Raw genomic sequence first — 16,841 nt, 5'->3', positions numbered from 1 at the left:
GGCACATATCTGGAAGTCAAAATATATGGCTCAGATAGCTTTGTTGTATACCATGGATACTCTTGTGTCCAGACTGAAAGTATTGATTTTTTTGGATTGTCCTCTAATGAAGAATTTAGCCAATCCCAAGCTCTAAATCTCATTATTTATGGAAATGCAATTAGCTTATACCAGTCTATTCTGGAGTTGTTATGGATGGAGTCCATGATAATAACACAATAATAATAATAATACTAATAGAGTAAGTGCTTATCATGTGCTAACTCTTTATAATTATTATTTCATTTGATACTTAAGATAAACCTGGAAGGCAAGTGCTATTAGTATCCTCATTTTAAAGATGAGGAAATAGAGAGGTTAAATAATCTTCCCAGGGCCACACATTTATTAAATATGTGAGGCAAGATTTGAACACATAAAGATGAATATTCCTGAATCCAGGCTTGGCAGTCTGCTGCCCCACCTAGTTGTCCTATCTGTTGTTATATGAATGTTGAATATGTTGAATATTAATGCTACTCATTCATATTGTATTTAAATATCAACCTTTTTTAAACTTTGCATGTACCCACAAATAGAATTAATGATGTAAAGTTTTTATATTATATTATTACCTACATTTATATTAACCTGATGAATGTACAATACTGTTTTATTCATTTACCAAGGGAACTGGTCCATAAAAAAAATACTCTGTCACTTAATGTTTGATAGTGCTTTTATCAAAGTAGCTTGCATATAGTAGTGGCTTCATAAATAATTGTTGAATGAATCAATATATATTCTAAATCTAATGTGCATTAAAATCACTTCTCAGACACTTATCAATGGCTCACTATAGCATAATAGTTGACTAGAAAATAGCAATATGATTCTAAACATATCTTAGTTATAACACTTCATAAATCAATGACTACTGGGTTAAAAAAAAAAAAACAAGGGAGCAATAAAGATTATAGTTAGTAATACTAGTATGTTTTCTTGAAATAGTTCCACAATATAATTAAATTGAAATTTTTAATTTTAAAGGCTCCTTTACTAATATTTCCTATGTGAAGAGCAAATGAAATAAGGGGAAATGTTAATTTCTAGTAAAGCATTTTGGCATTCACTACTTCTTTAAGTACAAAGATACAATAAAATGCACAAAGATTCTCCTCATTCCTGCTCTCAGATTCTCTGCTTAAGATATTCTAATTAATTCCATATTATTTATACTATTATGCATACTATAAGCAAACTAAAGTGGGCAGCTAGTGGTGCCACAGATAAAGCACTGGCTCAGAATCAGTAAAAGATTTATCTTCATGGATTCAAATCCAGCCTCAGACACTTATTTACTAATTGTATGAACCAAGCCAAGAGATTTAACCATGACTTCTACATCTGTAAAATAAGCTAGAGAAAAAAATGACAAACCATTTCAGTATCTTTGTCAAGAATATCCCAAATAGGGTCATGAACTGAAAAAATAACTGAATGTAAGCAAACTGGACTACTTCCCAAAAGTCTCTATGTCTTTGCTCATCTAGTTATCTTTACCTAGAATTCACCACTTTTTTTCAGTTAGTTTCTGCACTGAATAGGTAAACAGTCTATTATATATTCAGCATTTATTTCATGCATCTTATTGCTACAATTCTTATATCATTCAAATATCCAATTTGCCACTGGAGAAATTCCACTCAGAAATTCCACCTTCCAAGTTAACTAGTCAAGTTCTTCCACCAGGACTTGTTACCTGATAGGTCACAAAACAGTATTAGGTTTAGCTAGGTAGCATTCTACACTGGACCTGGAATCAGGAAGACCTAAGAATAAATTAGGATTTATTCTATTTGTGAATACATGCAAGGTGTTTTTTAAAGGTTGATATTTAAATATGGTATGAATGAGTACCATTAACATTCAACATAGATGTCAAATAGTAATAGATTGGGCAAGTGGGACAAGCACTAAGTGGGACAGTAAGTAAAACATCAAGCCTGGATTCAGGAAGATTCATCTTTATAATCCAGTCATATCCTTAATAGATGTGTGCCCCCGGGAAAGTGATATTTTTATCTTTACTAGCCTCAGTCTTTAAAATGAGCTGGAAAAGGAAATGACAAATCATTCCAGTATCTTTGCCAAGAAAACCCCAGATGAGGTTACAAAGAATCAGGTATGATTGAAATAATTGAAAAATGATTAATTGACTAAATTTGTAAAAGATTTTAAAGTTTGCAAATCCTATGATGATATTGTAAGGTAGAGACTTAAAGTATTATCCATCTTTTATAGATGAGGAAACAGATTCTGGGAACTGATTAATGGATTACAATTCCCAGGTTACAAAGCTAATACATCTCTGAATCAGGATTCCAACTGAGACCCAACTCTTTTTCTCCTAGCTCTCCCAAATTAGGTAACACAAAACAAAGGGAGATCTTGTTAGACAAAGTCTAGAGGAAGTATGTGGTCTAGGTGGAAGAAGAATATCAATGTGGATTAAATAGGTGATTGCTTTGTTTTTAGCTTTGTCACAGGAAAAACGTGAACAATTAACATTCACAGATAATGTTCAGTTCTCATTTTGATCAAAAGTTTCTAAAATTTTCCTTTTAACATTTATTGAATTTGGTAATAAATGCTTTATCAAATGAAAGTGTTAACGTTCTATTTTTAGCTAGATAGAGGTTTTAACAAGCAATGAGTCAGACAGTGGGAGAGAGAGAAAAAAAAAAAAAGAGCCTAGTAAATCCATGAATTCAGGAGAGGAAGACAATAGAAGGTTAAACAGCCAGAGAAATTACACACTTATATGCTTTTTTTTCCCCAGCCCAAGATAAAAGAATAAAGATTTGGTAGCAGGGTGAGGTAGTGGAGTAATGTTGTTCATTGTTATCTATTGTATTTGAGTCTGTGTGACCCCATTTGGGGTTTTCTTGGCAAACATGCTACAGTGCTTAGCCATTTCCTTCTGCTTATTTTATATATGAGGAACTGAGGCAAGCAAGATTAAAGAGACAAGCCCAAGATCATTTAGCTAGTGAGAATCTGGAGCAAGATTTGTACTCAGGAAGAGGAGTCTGAGACTCCAGGCCTGCTACTCTATCCTCTTCATCACCTTAGGAGCCCCCCTGAGGTAAGGGAGCCGGAATTGGAGGAAAGAAGGCCTGAATTCTAGTCTTGTTTCTGGCACTAGCTATATGAGCTTGGGCAAATCATTAACCCTTATGGCACAGATTATTCAGGGGCAGCATGAAGAGGTCATATTCCATAGCCATTGTAATCATTATTAGGCATCTCAGGAAGCTATCCTAAACTTAGGCATGTGGATAGCTAGATAAATGACTGACTTTGCACAATGCAGGAGTGTATGTGTGTTTGTGTGTGTGTGTGTGTGTGTGTCTGTGTGTATAAACATGTATATATAATTATATATGTGTACACATGTTTTATTTTATTTTATTTTGCTTTTTATTTCAAAATACAATAACTAGGTCAAAAAAGCAATGACCTTTTTCCATTGCAATTGCTATTATCCCCAAATAATGGATGCTCTAACATCCATTGATCAGGCAATAGATAAGACAAAATCTACATGACTGGAAGGAGGCGTATTTTATTTTTACCATCTTGCTTGTTCTGCCTTTCTTCCCCATCCCTATTTTATTCCACCCTTTTGTCCTGTTACAGCTTAGTTTAATTTTTACTGTAGACACTGCCCTAAAACTGGATCTCAATGGGAATTGTAGGTTGGCCTGACTAAAGCCTACCTTTGTGCTACTTGGGCTCTGTGGTAAGCTTTTTTTAAGGGAAAAGGAGGCCATTTTGTATATTTTGTGTAAATTTATAATTTATTTGTAATTTATAATTAATAATACAATTAATTGGGTTAATTGTAAGTTGTACAATTTAATTGTAATCATTGCATTTTAAATCTTGAACCTTCGGGATTATTGTAATTTAAGCTTGGCCCATAATTGCCTCTAAACAGAAAAATGGAAATTCAAGAAAAGCACAAAAAGGAAAAAAAAATTGCAATGTCAGTTAAATTATTTTGGGACTAAGTAGACTCAGGTTGGGATTAAATAATTTTATTTGTCCATTTCTCTAAGGACCATGCAACATCAAAAAATCATAGGTTCTCACAGGGAGAAATAGGAATAGAGATAACAAGATAGGTAAAACAAAGAAGTGGAAGCAGTGAAAGCCCCTTTTTAATATTAACTTTTTAACAAACCCCTATATTTTTCATGCCTGAAAATTTCATTACTGATGGAACATGGGTTTTATTTTTGTGATACATCATTTCTTATGTGTTCCAATGAAGAACCAAAGTCCTTCATGGACTCATGAAATATAGGGTCCAGCTAAATGACTTAGTGGATTGAACACTGGGCCTGGAGTCAGGAAGATTCAAATGTGTTCAAATATGAGCTAATACACTAATTTATGAACCTGCAAGTCACTTAATCTCTGTTTGCCTTAATCCATTGGAGAAGGAAATGTCAGACTACTCCAGTATCTTTGCTAAGACACCCATGAGCAGTATGATCCATGGAATCATGAAGAGTTAGACACAATCCACAATAACTATAATTGTGAAACTCTGCTTAAAGTGCTCTGGTTCTGTTATCCTGCAACTATCTAAGCCTTAATAATTTCTTCTGGCCAAATTGTATGGTATGATTGAGCTTAGATTTTATGGTTGAATCATAAATGTAAAACTATTATGAAGTTTATGGGGAAAAAGTAATTCATAAGAGAGAGTTGTTTTGTGAAACATTACTCCTAATTATAATTGTTCTTGAAATTAAAGGTTTTATTATAATAGTCATCTGAGGATATGAACCTAACAAGAACCTTTCATCTCTAACATATCTTCTGGTTCCCACAGATAGTAGAAGACAGTTAAAATTAAAAACCAGATCTTTGGAGGCCAGAGAGAATTTTCCTTTCCTCTATGTCAGATTGCATTTTGGGATAGTAGACTGTAAATCCCAAAAGGATGGTAATTTTGTCTGAATTAGATTTGTCTTTTTCATTCTGAATCTCCCCTACATTTCTAGCACAATGATTTGAGCAACAAATACTGTATTAAAATTTGGTCTTATTTCCTCACTTCCCTTACATCTTTACAACAAGAAGTTGGTATTTCTTGTACCAACTAGAATTCAATGTACCTGCTAAAGGTAAATTAGTGAGAATATCAACAGATAAATGTACAATAAACAAATAGATTAAATTAATTGGCTAAAGCAAACTCAAATAGAAGTGTCACCACCAAGTTCTAAGTAAGAATCCCTGCAGTTGGCATATTGACTTAGAAAACTACATATTAACATTATCTTTAGTCTGTCATATTTTTATGTATTTTGATAAATATTTCCTAATTACATTATAACTATTTATGGTTCAACTATATGTAAGTGACACTTTTGGTTAAAGAATTATGGAGAGTTTGTTGGTGTACAGGGGTGCAGGGAATCCCCAAAAATGTATTGGGGTTCTGGATCAGTGTTGTAGTTGTGCCGAAAAAATTTGGAAGCTTAGATAATTTCTAAGTCAAGAAGCAACGTTTTTTAATAATTGAAATGCTAATTAAATCAGGCTAAACTCCAAGACAGAAAGATAGCTAAAAGCAGGGAGGAAACAGGTACATTTATAGGAATTTGGGAAGTACAGAAGAAATAACAGATCATGGTAAATGACATGGGATTAGATCAACATATTAGTAGGAAGTTTGAAGATGTGAGCTAACAACAACCCCCTTTTTTTCTTTCATGAAACTAAAAAGTGCTCATTGTTTAGACTCCAGGTGTGCAGCCCAAACTTTTGTATGAGAAACCAGACATTCTTGAAGGAGAGCTTGGTAGAATAGAGATATCAAGCCCAACTTTCTTTCTTCCACACATATTCTTCATGGTTGTGTCACTTCATTCTTAATGGCTACATTCCTATAGTGAGATCATCTGAGGACTGGACTACATCATTCCCAAGGCCAAGTAGCCTGGGATTTCTTGAAAAGTATTGGGGTCTTTGCTACTAGTGGGGTTTCTATAGCAAGTTGGCTATAATTCTACTTTTTCTCTATGAAATGATTTACCATAACTGCAAATAATTTTCTGTTTTTGCTATTCATTCCCCATCTAAAAGGGACAATGTCATTGAGGAGTGAAATGGTGAAATAAAAAATTCAATTTTAAAAGGAAAAAAGTATCAAAAGGCATGGAAAATCCAAATAAAATCAAGTTGTCCCAGGATAATGAGTTAACTGTACTCTATTTATCTACATTATAATTCATTATTTTGAAGAACTATCTGGGGATTCTGGAAAGATGGTGGAGTAGGTCAGAAATTTCCAGACTCTTCAGATCTCTTTTACAAACAGATAGAAAATCACCATGAAATGAAGTTAATGCAACAACAACAAAAAAAAGTTAAAGCAATACTGTTTCAGAAAAGACGGGGCCTCCAGGGGATGAAGATTGAACTAAATGAAGTGGGCACACACAGAATGATGCCATTAATCAACGAACTATAGGCTCTGAGGACAGCTCAGCTGGGAAGTGGACCAGGTCTCAAGAAATTTCACCTCAACTTTCACTTCACTCATGGTTTCAAGACATTTCACCTCAGGAACTTTTACATCACAACTTTTACATCACAAACTTTCATCAGAGAAAGAGCAGATGACCCAATGGGGAGAGATTAAAGGGCCCCCACTGTTTTTAGAAACCAAGCCTAGTAGGCTGTAGCTATGGGTGCATATACCCAGTGAGAGCAGTACTAAAGGGATAAGGACATTTTTCAAGACAGCGTGGCTTAGGGGAAGAGAGTAGAGGAGGATCTAAGGTCTAGTGTAACACTACCCACAATTCAGGGGAAAACCTGATTATAATGCTGAAAATAAAAATGAGAAAGTAAAGGGGAAAGAATCCAACCATAGATAGCCACTTTGGTGTAAAAGAAGATCTGGGATCATATTCAAAAGAAGAAGGGGGGAAAAAAGCTATTCCTACCCCAAAGAGTAACATCAAATGGTTACAAGCCCCAAAAGTGTTCTTGGAAGTATTTAAAAAAGAATTCAAAAATCAAATAAGGAAGATGATTAAAAGTGTTTTTCATGTTTGTTACAATTGAAATTAAGGTAAATTGAGGCACAAAATTCTGAGTACATTCTACTTATTGGTAAGGCTAATAAAAGAGGTCTCTTAGTTTGTCAAAAAATCACAAGATGAGGTTTGGTAGATTTCTACCCTTCATCTAGTTTTCGGGAGTACAAGAGAACAAAGAAAAGGAAGCATCCTAGGTGGAAAACAGTATGACTGGTTATAAAGTTACAAGCATCACAGACTTGGTTATGATTGACTGGAAATTGAGAATATGACTAACAACCCTTCTTTTCATCTCAGAAATACTGATTTACTTAGTCCACCTGCAAAAATAACTAATATTGCATAGATAATAGATTTCTTATACTGATACAAAAGGAGCTAATGTTATAAAGATGACAGTTTCAATTAAATTGTTATAACAATGAAACAAGAATGATTTGTAAGGAAATAATTTTTAAACTTAACTCAAAACCAAAAATTGAACTTCTGAACTTAACTTAGAGACAAGAAACATGGCTTAGGAAGTTAGAGAATGGAATCAAATATAAAATATAAAAGTGACATTTGATTTTCTCAAGCTTTAGTCACTCATGGTTCCTTATTTGATTGCCAAAGAATTGGGAGTCATCAATGTATTGTGATCTGAGGGCTAGTCTCAAGATTAATAAATATGTATTGATTTTAATTTAAAATCCTCTTATGTATCACTTCCCAATAAAAGTGTTAGTGATCCTTTCACTTGTTATATACAGGTTTGACTTTTTCTTTCTCAGAAATGATAGCTCTAGAAGGCTTTTACTTCCAGAATTTCCCATCCACATTGCAAATGTGTTGATCAGTGTTTTCAATGTCCTTAATTATTTTCTTCATAATGTTAGGATATTAATCTCTCACATCCTCATCTTCTCTGGCCACCTCTCTGGTAATTTTAGCAATATGCAACTGAATTTAATTTTAAAGCAATTGAATCAATTAAAATCACTAGCCACTTTATTTCCATTTTCTATTACTGCCTTAAATAAACTCAAAACTGTTGTCTAAATGATTGTTCTGCTAAGATTGAATTTGATTAAAATCTTCAATCCATAGCACTAAAAGATGTTTCATTTCTATTCATTATATCATTTCTATTCCTTGTTGTGGTTTGTAAACCACAAAAGATTATACCACCTTTCTGTCTCATTTTGTCTCTGGGTGTTTGTGATATTCTACCAGGGGTTCTCAAACTACAGCCCGGGCCAGAAGCGGCCCACTGAGGACATTTATGCGGCCTGCTGGGTTATGGCAAATGGGCTGAGGAGGAGACAGAGTGTGAGTTTTTGTTTTTACTATCGTCCGGCCCTCCCACAGTCTGAGGGACAGTGAAGTGGCCCCCTATTTAAAAAGTCTGAGGACCACTGTACCATCAATTCAGATATTTCAAAACTTTCATGCTATTTTAATTACTTTAGTCATGTTCATACTGTTCAAATTCATCTAATTTTTGTTTCATTGTAATAAGCTTCTTTTTTGTCTCTGCAGTGTTTCCATCTTAAATTTTCATTCTTTTATCCATTTTGTTAAGAACTCTAAAAAATTTAACAGACTTATTGGTAATACGGTATATATCAGCACATCACACCCACACTTGATGATAGGCAATTGCAAACTGACAATATAATGGGATGTTAAAGCCTTCAACCAGCTTGCATGTGTCACGTTAATATAATTTTGTCTCAAATTAAATGTGACTTAGTATCATTTTTAATTTGCACCAAATTGAATTTTGCATTATTCAGACTTCATGACCTAACTCTGTATGAATGTAATGCAGTATCACTGTATGACAGGAATTGATTCAAAGAAACTTGAAACTGATGTAGAAGTAGAGGAGCAAAACAACAGCAAAATTTGTCCAATTATTAATTACACTATTTAAAGAAAGACAACTGAAAGACCTAAGAACTATGAATACTGCAATGACCAATCATGACTTGACATTTTTATGTTGTTGAAATTGCATTTCTTCTTTTGAAAGGTATTGATCCCTTTTCTTTGTTTTTCCATTGAAGACACTAACAGCTGGGGATATAATGAAAGGCTTCATGTAGAAAGTAGTGCCTGAGTAGAATTTTGAAAGAAATAAGGAATTTTAAGAGACAAAGATGAAGCCGATTTTATTCAACAACACTAAGCAATTCAATTTGGCAATGATGAAATGTAATATTATTTATAATAAGCAGAAAGAAGATCTGTATGTCTGAAAATTTTAGTATGTTGATGAGAAAATGTATAATAAGGTTGGAAAAGCAGGGTGGTACCAATTTGTGAAAAACTTTAATATTGCGAAGATTAAAATGACAGGATTTAGCAACTTATTGATTATATGGGATAAATGAAAGTGCTGAATTAAGGATAACATCAAGTTTATAAACCTGATTGTCTCAAAGAATGGTAATTACCTCTAAGTGAATTTGGCTTTTAGGGGAACAACAATGAGTTCTGTTTGAACATCTTTAGTTTGAGATATCTATGGGACTTCTAACTTGAAGTATTCAATAGGCAGCTGGAGATGTGCAACTAGAACTCAGAAGACAGTAGATGTATGTAGATTTTAAAATGTTTGAATAAAGTTATTAATTAAACCTATGGAAGGTCACTAAGTGAGAAAGTAGAAAAAGAGAATAGAAGAGGGTACTCTTGAGTAAATCTACCATTATTAAATGTAACATGGTTATAACATGACAAAAGAGAGTGTAGTGACAATAGGAGGAGAATTAGGAAAGAATAGGCATGAAAACTCAGGAAGGAGAGAGTATCAAGAAATACAGTCAACAGTGTAATATGCAGGAAAGGTCAAGAAAGATAAGGTTATAAAAAAGATCTTCAGATCTGACAATCAAGAGGTCATTGATAATTTTGGAGAGAGCAGTTTCAAGTGAGTAAAGAGGTTGTAAGGCAGATTACAAAAAGATTTAGTGAATGTAGAGGAAGTTGAGACAACTAATGTAGAAAAATGTTTCTAAGAGCTTAACTAAGAAAGAGATAAGGTAGATTGAAGTGTTTTTTTCTTCCAGAATGTGGAATGTGGAATTATACTTTAAGGGGGGAGAGAAAGAGATTATATAGGGAAACAGAATGATTGTGGGTTAATCTGCTGGGGAAATGAGAATTATAGTAAATCAAGGATGCATATCGAGAATTCAACCTTGGTCATCTCTTTATCAAAGACTGGAGTAAAAGATAAAAGAATGAGGGGTGATGCAAAAGATTTTAAAATATAGAGAAAAGAAATTTCATATCAATAGTTTCCCTTTTCTCAGTTAAATTATAAAGATCCTCAGCATGAGGCATGCATTAACTATACTGCAGTGGAAATGGGAAAGGCAGAAAAAAAAAAAAAAAAAAAAAAAAAAAAAGTGGAAACTGAATCCTGTTAAATTATAATGAACAGTCTTGACTCCAAAAGAAGAGATAAGAATACACCATTTTTTGCTGAAGTTAAATTGGGGGTGTTGAACATTATAAATAATGTCATACTTGGTCAGTGTGTTGGGTGGTTTTGTTGAACTATTTTTTCCCTCTATTATCCTTTATTAAAAGAGTTATTTTGGGAAAAAAAAAAGAAGATATATTGGAAAAATCTTAGAATTTTAAAATAAATTATTTAATCCTATTTTAAGAGAACTCTGAGGAAATCTGATGAGTATATTCAGCTTGGAATTGTTAGTTAATAGATCATTAATTAGTTGCAGTATATAAGAAAATATATTTCTAGTGCTATTAATAGGGGCCTGTGGAATTCTAAAACAGAGCTCACATAGCATATTATCTATTTTTATAATGGTAAAATTCCCACTTAATTATAGGAGGTGATTCATATTAATATTTAATTGTAAAGTTTGTTTCAAACTTTTAAAGATAACCTAGACAGATGACCATTGCAGATGACCTTTTGGTCAGCATGACACCTGGTTAGTCATCAACCTTTAGCTGTTCAAATTTTGTAATGGTTTTGTGATGTATTTAGAAGTGATATTTATATATCCCATGATTGAATGTTCAATGCATTTACCCTCTATAATCAAGTTTTTCCAAGAGCCTTTATTTTTTAAAGTAAAGGCAAAAGGAATAATTTTCTGCTTTCAATGACTATGTGAAAACTATGTGGCTTTTTTAAAGTCAGCTTCAGTGTAGTCAGTACAGTGGATAGAGCTCTGTTTTTGGAGTAAGGAAGCCATGACTTAAATTTTGACTTCAGACACTTACTAGTTATGTGACCTCAGGCAAATCACATAATCTCTTTTTGCCCCAATTTCCTCAACTATAAAATGGGGATAATTATAACACTTTATTACCATGGTTGTGAGGAGCAAATGAAATAATATTTGTAAAAGTATATAGTGCAGAGTTTGGCATATAGTAAGAGGTTTATAAATGCTTATTTTTCCCCATAAATGTAAAATGTTTTGCAAACTTTAAAGTGCTAAATTAAAGTGCTAGATATTAAATAGAAATGCATCTTAAGGGAGGTATTTAAGGATGAAAGACCTTTAAAATAGCATTATTTCAAAGTTCCTTCTCTTTTACAGAATGTTTGACATATATAGTGGGTGCTAAATAAATGTTTATTGGTTGATTCTAATAAGTTGATTTTTTTCTTTTGTTATTTACAGATATTTCTGTCAGTCTTTTAGCTATAATAGTCAGCTTTTGTGGACTGGCCTTGCTGGTAGTCTCACTCTTTGTCTTCTGGAAACTCTGTTGGCCACATTGTAGAAACAAACTTCTTATTTCCAATGTCAGTGCCCTGCCACAGAGCATCTCAAGTACTCCAGTCTTTGAGATTGAGGAAAAAGAAGAGAAAAAAGAAAATGAGATGTCATCTCTACAAATTGAGTCTGCCATGAAAATCAGCCATACTTCCCCAGATATACCCACTGAGGTACAGAATACTTTGAAAGAACATCTCACTAAACATGAACATCTCCAGAGACAGACCACTGAGCCCACATCTTCATCCAGGTAAGGAAAATCCAAATTTATAATTAATAGTCATTTTTAAGAGTTTCTCTAAAGGACAGGGCAGGGGTAAAGAGGTCTAGGAAGAACTAACAGATAGAAAATGAGAAAGATCAACACAAAAGATGGAACTCAGAGATAAGAGTAGAAGGGAACAATATAGTAGGTATGATAACTTTCAGGGAGAGAAAATTACAAACAAGGGAAATGATGAGGGGAATGAAAGAATAGTGATACATAGAAAAAGATAATAGCTGACATTTATTCAGTATTTTAAGAATTACAAAGCAATTTACATACAGAGTTTGTTTTGAGGCTTAGAAGAAACTTGTGGGTTAGATACTAACTTTATTAATCATTATCTACTTTTTTTTTTTTTTTTTTTTTTTTTTTTACAGATGAGTAAATTAGGAATTAGTAAATTAGGATTAGAAAGGATAAGCACATTTGCCAGTGATCATTCAGCTAATAAGTCTTGGGCAATATTTGACTCCAAGTCTTTCTGGCTTAAATATGCAGTAATCTGACTTTTTTTCTAGTGTAACATCATAACTCTATTGTTGGACCCAGGAGAACTGGAATGCTTGTCCTCTGCCTTACTAGAGTACTTTATAGCAGGACTTCTTGACATGGACTAGATTCAGGAAACCTGATCCCTCGGGGTGGAATTCTTTAACTCTGGCTCCTTACCACAAGATTTACTTAAAGCTGCCCTTGTTCCTAGGGATTCCTTAAATAGGAGATTATAAAGCTGAGCCAGATATGCCATAGCTATTTATTTCCTTCAAACAAAATAAATACTTAACACCAAAAAACTTACAAGTACTATTTGACAAAGACTTAACAAGCAACAGAGTCATAATTACTCTTATGTTTTCTTGAAAGATTAAGGTTTACATTAAACATGAAACATTTTTCAAGACTGTTGAATAAGCATTTCAGCTCGTATCAGCTCTGCTTGTTCTTCCTTACCATCTATGTCTTCTGGAAAGCCAAGCCAAGAATTGGATCCTTCTCCTTGTCAGTAGTCATTTTTCAAATTCAGAAAACAGTATAGTAAGATATAACTCTCTTATATTCCATATGGCTGCTAGAGTCAACTGAGGGCCCTCCTTGTCTCTCAACTTCTAGAATTTCCAAGATTAGCTCCATGACTAAAAATGTCCATCCCAAAATCGACATTGTGTCACTTATAATAAAAAACAATGTTTTTAAAGCAGCAGCAGCAGAAGAAAGAATTTTAAGATCCAGCCAGTCCCAGTCTCACCTAAGCCAGCTCTTGTTCTTGCTGCAATATCCAAGTCATTTGCTGTATTTGAGAGAAGAAAGGAGGGAAAGAAAGATGGAGAGAGACCAAAATCACTCAAAGTTTGCTGAATGAATAACTATTCCTGGTTCAATATCCCTTAATATAGTTTATAATGCTTAATTAATAAATTTTGTTATACTCCTGGGTAGGAAAAGTGGGGAGGGAGACAAGGAAGAAAGAAAGAAACATCAAATTTTGTCATATCACTCCCAAAAGCCAAGGTCTTTAGGAATGAACATATGTAGCCCTGGAAGAAGTCAATATGCAGGTCTATCATTCTATGATAGTGTCCCAACCAGAACATGTGTCACCAAAAGTGGCCAGGGCCCGGTCCTCTCCCTATATATTTTCCATGAGGTAGCCACTGTTAGAACTCCCTAAAAATATGGCATTGAATAAGCAAATTAATTTAATTAGAATTGTCATTTTTATTCTATTACTTCATCCTGTCCATAAGTGATTGATGTTTCTCTAGTTGTTTAGATCCGACATTATTAGTTTGAAAAATATTTTGTAATTGTGTTCATATAATCCATAGGTTTGTCTTGGCAAGTAGACTCTCAATTATTTTATATTGTCTGCAGTAATTTTAAATGGAATTTCCCTATCTCTTCTTGCTGTGTTTTGTTGGTAACAGGTAGAAAACTATTTCTTCGTTTACTATTTTTATTCCTTCAATTTCTTTTTCTTGTCTTATTGCTGAATCCTGACAGGCTTATTCTTAGCTATACACTTAGCATTACTAGTACAATATTGAATCTAGTAGTGGTAATAGTGAACATCCTTGATTCATCCCTGATTTTATTGGGAACCTTTCAAGTTTATCTATATTACAGATAATACTTGCTCTTGGTTTTAAATAGATACTACTTATTTTAAGAAAGGTTCCATTTATTTCTATGTTCTCTAGTGGGTTTTTAGTAATATTTTGTTTTTCAAAATACATACAAACATAATTTTTAGCACATACCCTTGCAAAAACTTGTGTTCCAAATTTTTTTCCCTCTCCCCCCTCCACAAGACAATATAGGTTAAGCATGTGCTAGTCCTATAAACATTTCCATATTCATCATACTGCACAAGAAAAATAAGATAAAAAAGGGAACAAGAGAAATTTAAAAATCAAACAACAACCCAAAAAGATGCAAATACTGTGCTTTGATCCACATTCAGTCATAGTTCTCTCTCTGGCTGGCACTTTCCATCACAAGTCTATTGGAATTGTCTTGGATCACCTCATTGTTGAAAGAGTCAAGTTCATTACAATTAATCATTGCATAATCTTGTTGTTCAATGTTTTCTTGGTTCTGCTCAATATCAGTTTATGTAAATCTTTCCCGGCTTTTCTGAAATCAGCCTGCTTATCATTTCTTATTGAACAATACTATTCCATTACATTCATTGATACCATAACTCATCTAACCATTCTCTAACTGATGATCATCCACTCAATTTCCAGTTTCTTGCTACTACAAAAAGGGCTGCAGCAAACATTTTTACGCATGTGGGTCCTTTTTCCTCTTTTATACACAGACCCAGTGCTCTTTAGTGTTTTTAATAGGAATTAGTGTTTTGTTACTGATATGATCAATCATACTGATAGTTATGCTAATATTGAACCAGCCCTGCATTTCTGGTATGAATTCTCCCTGGTATGATCTTTTTTGATATATTGTTGGTAATCTCTTTGCAAGCATTTTATTTTAAAATTTTGCATCCATATTCATTAAGGAAATTGAGCTATTGTTTCTTTGTTTTTGTTCTACCTGGTGTAAGTAGGAAAACCATATTCTTGTCATAAAAGGAATTTGGTAGGAATCCTTTACCAATTTTTTTCAAATAGTTAATAGTATTGAAATTAATTGTTCCTTAAGTATTTGGTAGAATTCACTTGTAAATCCATCTGCTCTAAAGAAGTTTTCTTGGGGAGTTGATTGATCTTTAAATTATTTTTCTAAGAGAGGGCTAATGTATTATATTTCCTGTTCTGTTAACCTGGGAAGATCATATTTTTGTAAATATTCCATCTTATATTGTCAGTTTTAAGGTTATAAAATTGGCCAAAATAACTCCTAATAATTGTTTTAATTTCATATTCATTGGTGGCCTATTCACTTTTAATTTTTAATATTGGCAATTTGGCTTTCTTCTTTCTTTTTTTAAATCAAATTAACTAGTGTTTTTTTTTTTCATAAAACCAGCTCCCAGTTTTATCGATGAGTTCAATAGGTTTTGTTTGTTTGTTTGGTGTGTTTTGTTTTGTTTTACTTTAACATAAAAGCTGTAATGCTCTCCCTCCTCAGTTCTACCTCCTAACTTCCCTGGCTACCTTTAAGTCCCATTCACAACTTCTTCAGCCTTTTCTTAACTGATAGGCACCCCTGCAGTTTCTAATTCTTTGTAATCAAAAATAGAGCTTTTATAGACATCCCTTTCACAGTTATAATTGCTATTTATATCTTTCCCTCCATCTTATTTTTACTTTCTATTTTCTTTCACATTTTCTATTTTTATCTTATTCATGTTACCTTATCTTCTAAACCCCACCCTTAACTTCTCTATTCAGCAACCTGTCCAATAGTCTCACTCACCTTCCCAATCAAAATTTTAATTTTTTTTTAGTAAACAAAGATCATTCTTCTTTTCTTCTAATCCCAACCTTTTGCCATTGAAAAAGAAAAAGGGAAAACAAAACACTTGCAACAAATATGTATTGTCTATCTAAACAAATTCCCAAATCAACTTTGTCCAAATTCTGTATCTTGAGCCCATCATCTCTCTATTAAGAAGTGAATAACATGCTTCATTATTGCTCTTTTGGAATTATGTTTATCTTTTTGAAAAGGGTTATTGTCTTTAAAAGTTATTTTATAGTATTATTGTTGTTTTATAAATTGTTAATTTTATTTTGTTTATTTCATTCTACATCTGTTCATATACATTTCCCAATTTTCACTGAAACCATTGTTTTCATTACTTATTGAAAGCATAATAACTTTCTATTATAGTTGTATACAACAATTTGTTTAGTCATTTCCCTATTGATGAGCATCTCTTTACTTCATGTAGTTTTTTTTTTTTTTGCTTCTACAAAAGAAAAATTACTATATCTATTTTTGAGCATATGATCCTTTCCCTTTTTCTTTTATTTCTTTATGTTATAGGCTGGATAATGGTATTCTTGGTATAAAGAATAAATAGTTCCATTATTTTTTGACATACTTCCAAATTATTTTCCAGAATGGCTGGACTAATTTACAGCTGTACAAACAGTACTTAGGTATTTGTTTTCCTTAGCTACTCTAAAATTTGTTATTTTCCTTTTAAAAATTTTTTGCCACTTTTATAATCTGTGGTTGCCTTTATTTGCATTTTAATTATTAGTGATTTGTGGGGCAGCTAGGTGGTGCAGTGGGTAGAGCACC

At 33.0% G+C, this 16,841-nt stretch overlaps 1 protein-coding gene across 2 annotated transcripts in view; it reads left to right on the top strand.

The window, feature by feature from the left end:
- SYT10 (synaptotagmin 10) overlaps window positions 1-16,841 on the top strand; it is a 78,408-nt gene that overhangs the window by 18,298 nt on the left and 43,269 nt on the right. For both annotated transcript variants that reach the window (XM_074267214.1, XM_074267215.1), the window contains exon 2: window positions 11,762-12,110. In XM_074267214.1, coding sequence (XP_074123315.1) covers window positions 11,762-12,110 — 349 coding nt within the window. The remainder of the gene's footprint in view (window positions 1-11,761; window positions 12,111-16,841) is intronic.

The sequence above is a fragment of the Sminthopsis crassicaudata genome, chromosome 5, assembly GCF_048593235.1.
Source record: "Sminthopsis crassicaudata isolate SCR6 chromosome 5, ASM4859323v1, whole genome shotgun sequence".
In the NCBI taxonomy this organism is placed as follows: Eukaryota; Metazoa; Chordata; class Mammalia; order Dasyuromorphia; family Dasyuridae; genus Sminthopsis; species Sminthopsis crassicaudata.
Note: the sequence above shows the minus strand (reverse complement) of the source record. Positions and strands in the feature narration are given on the sequence as shown.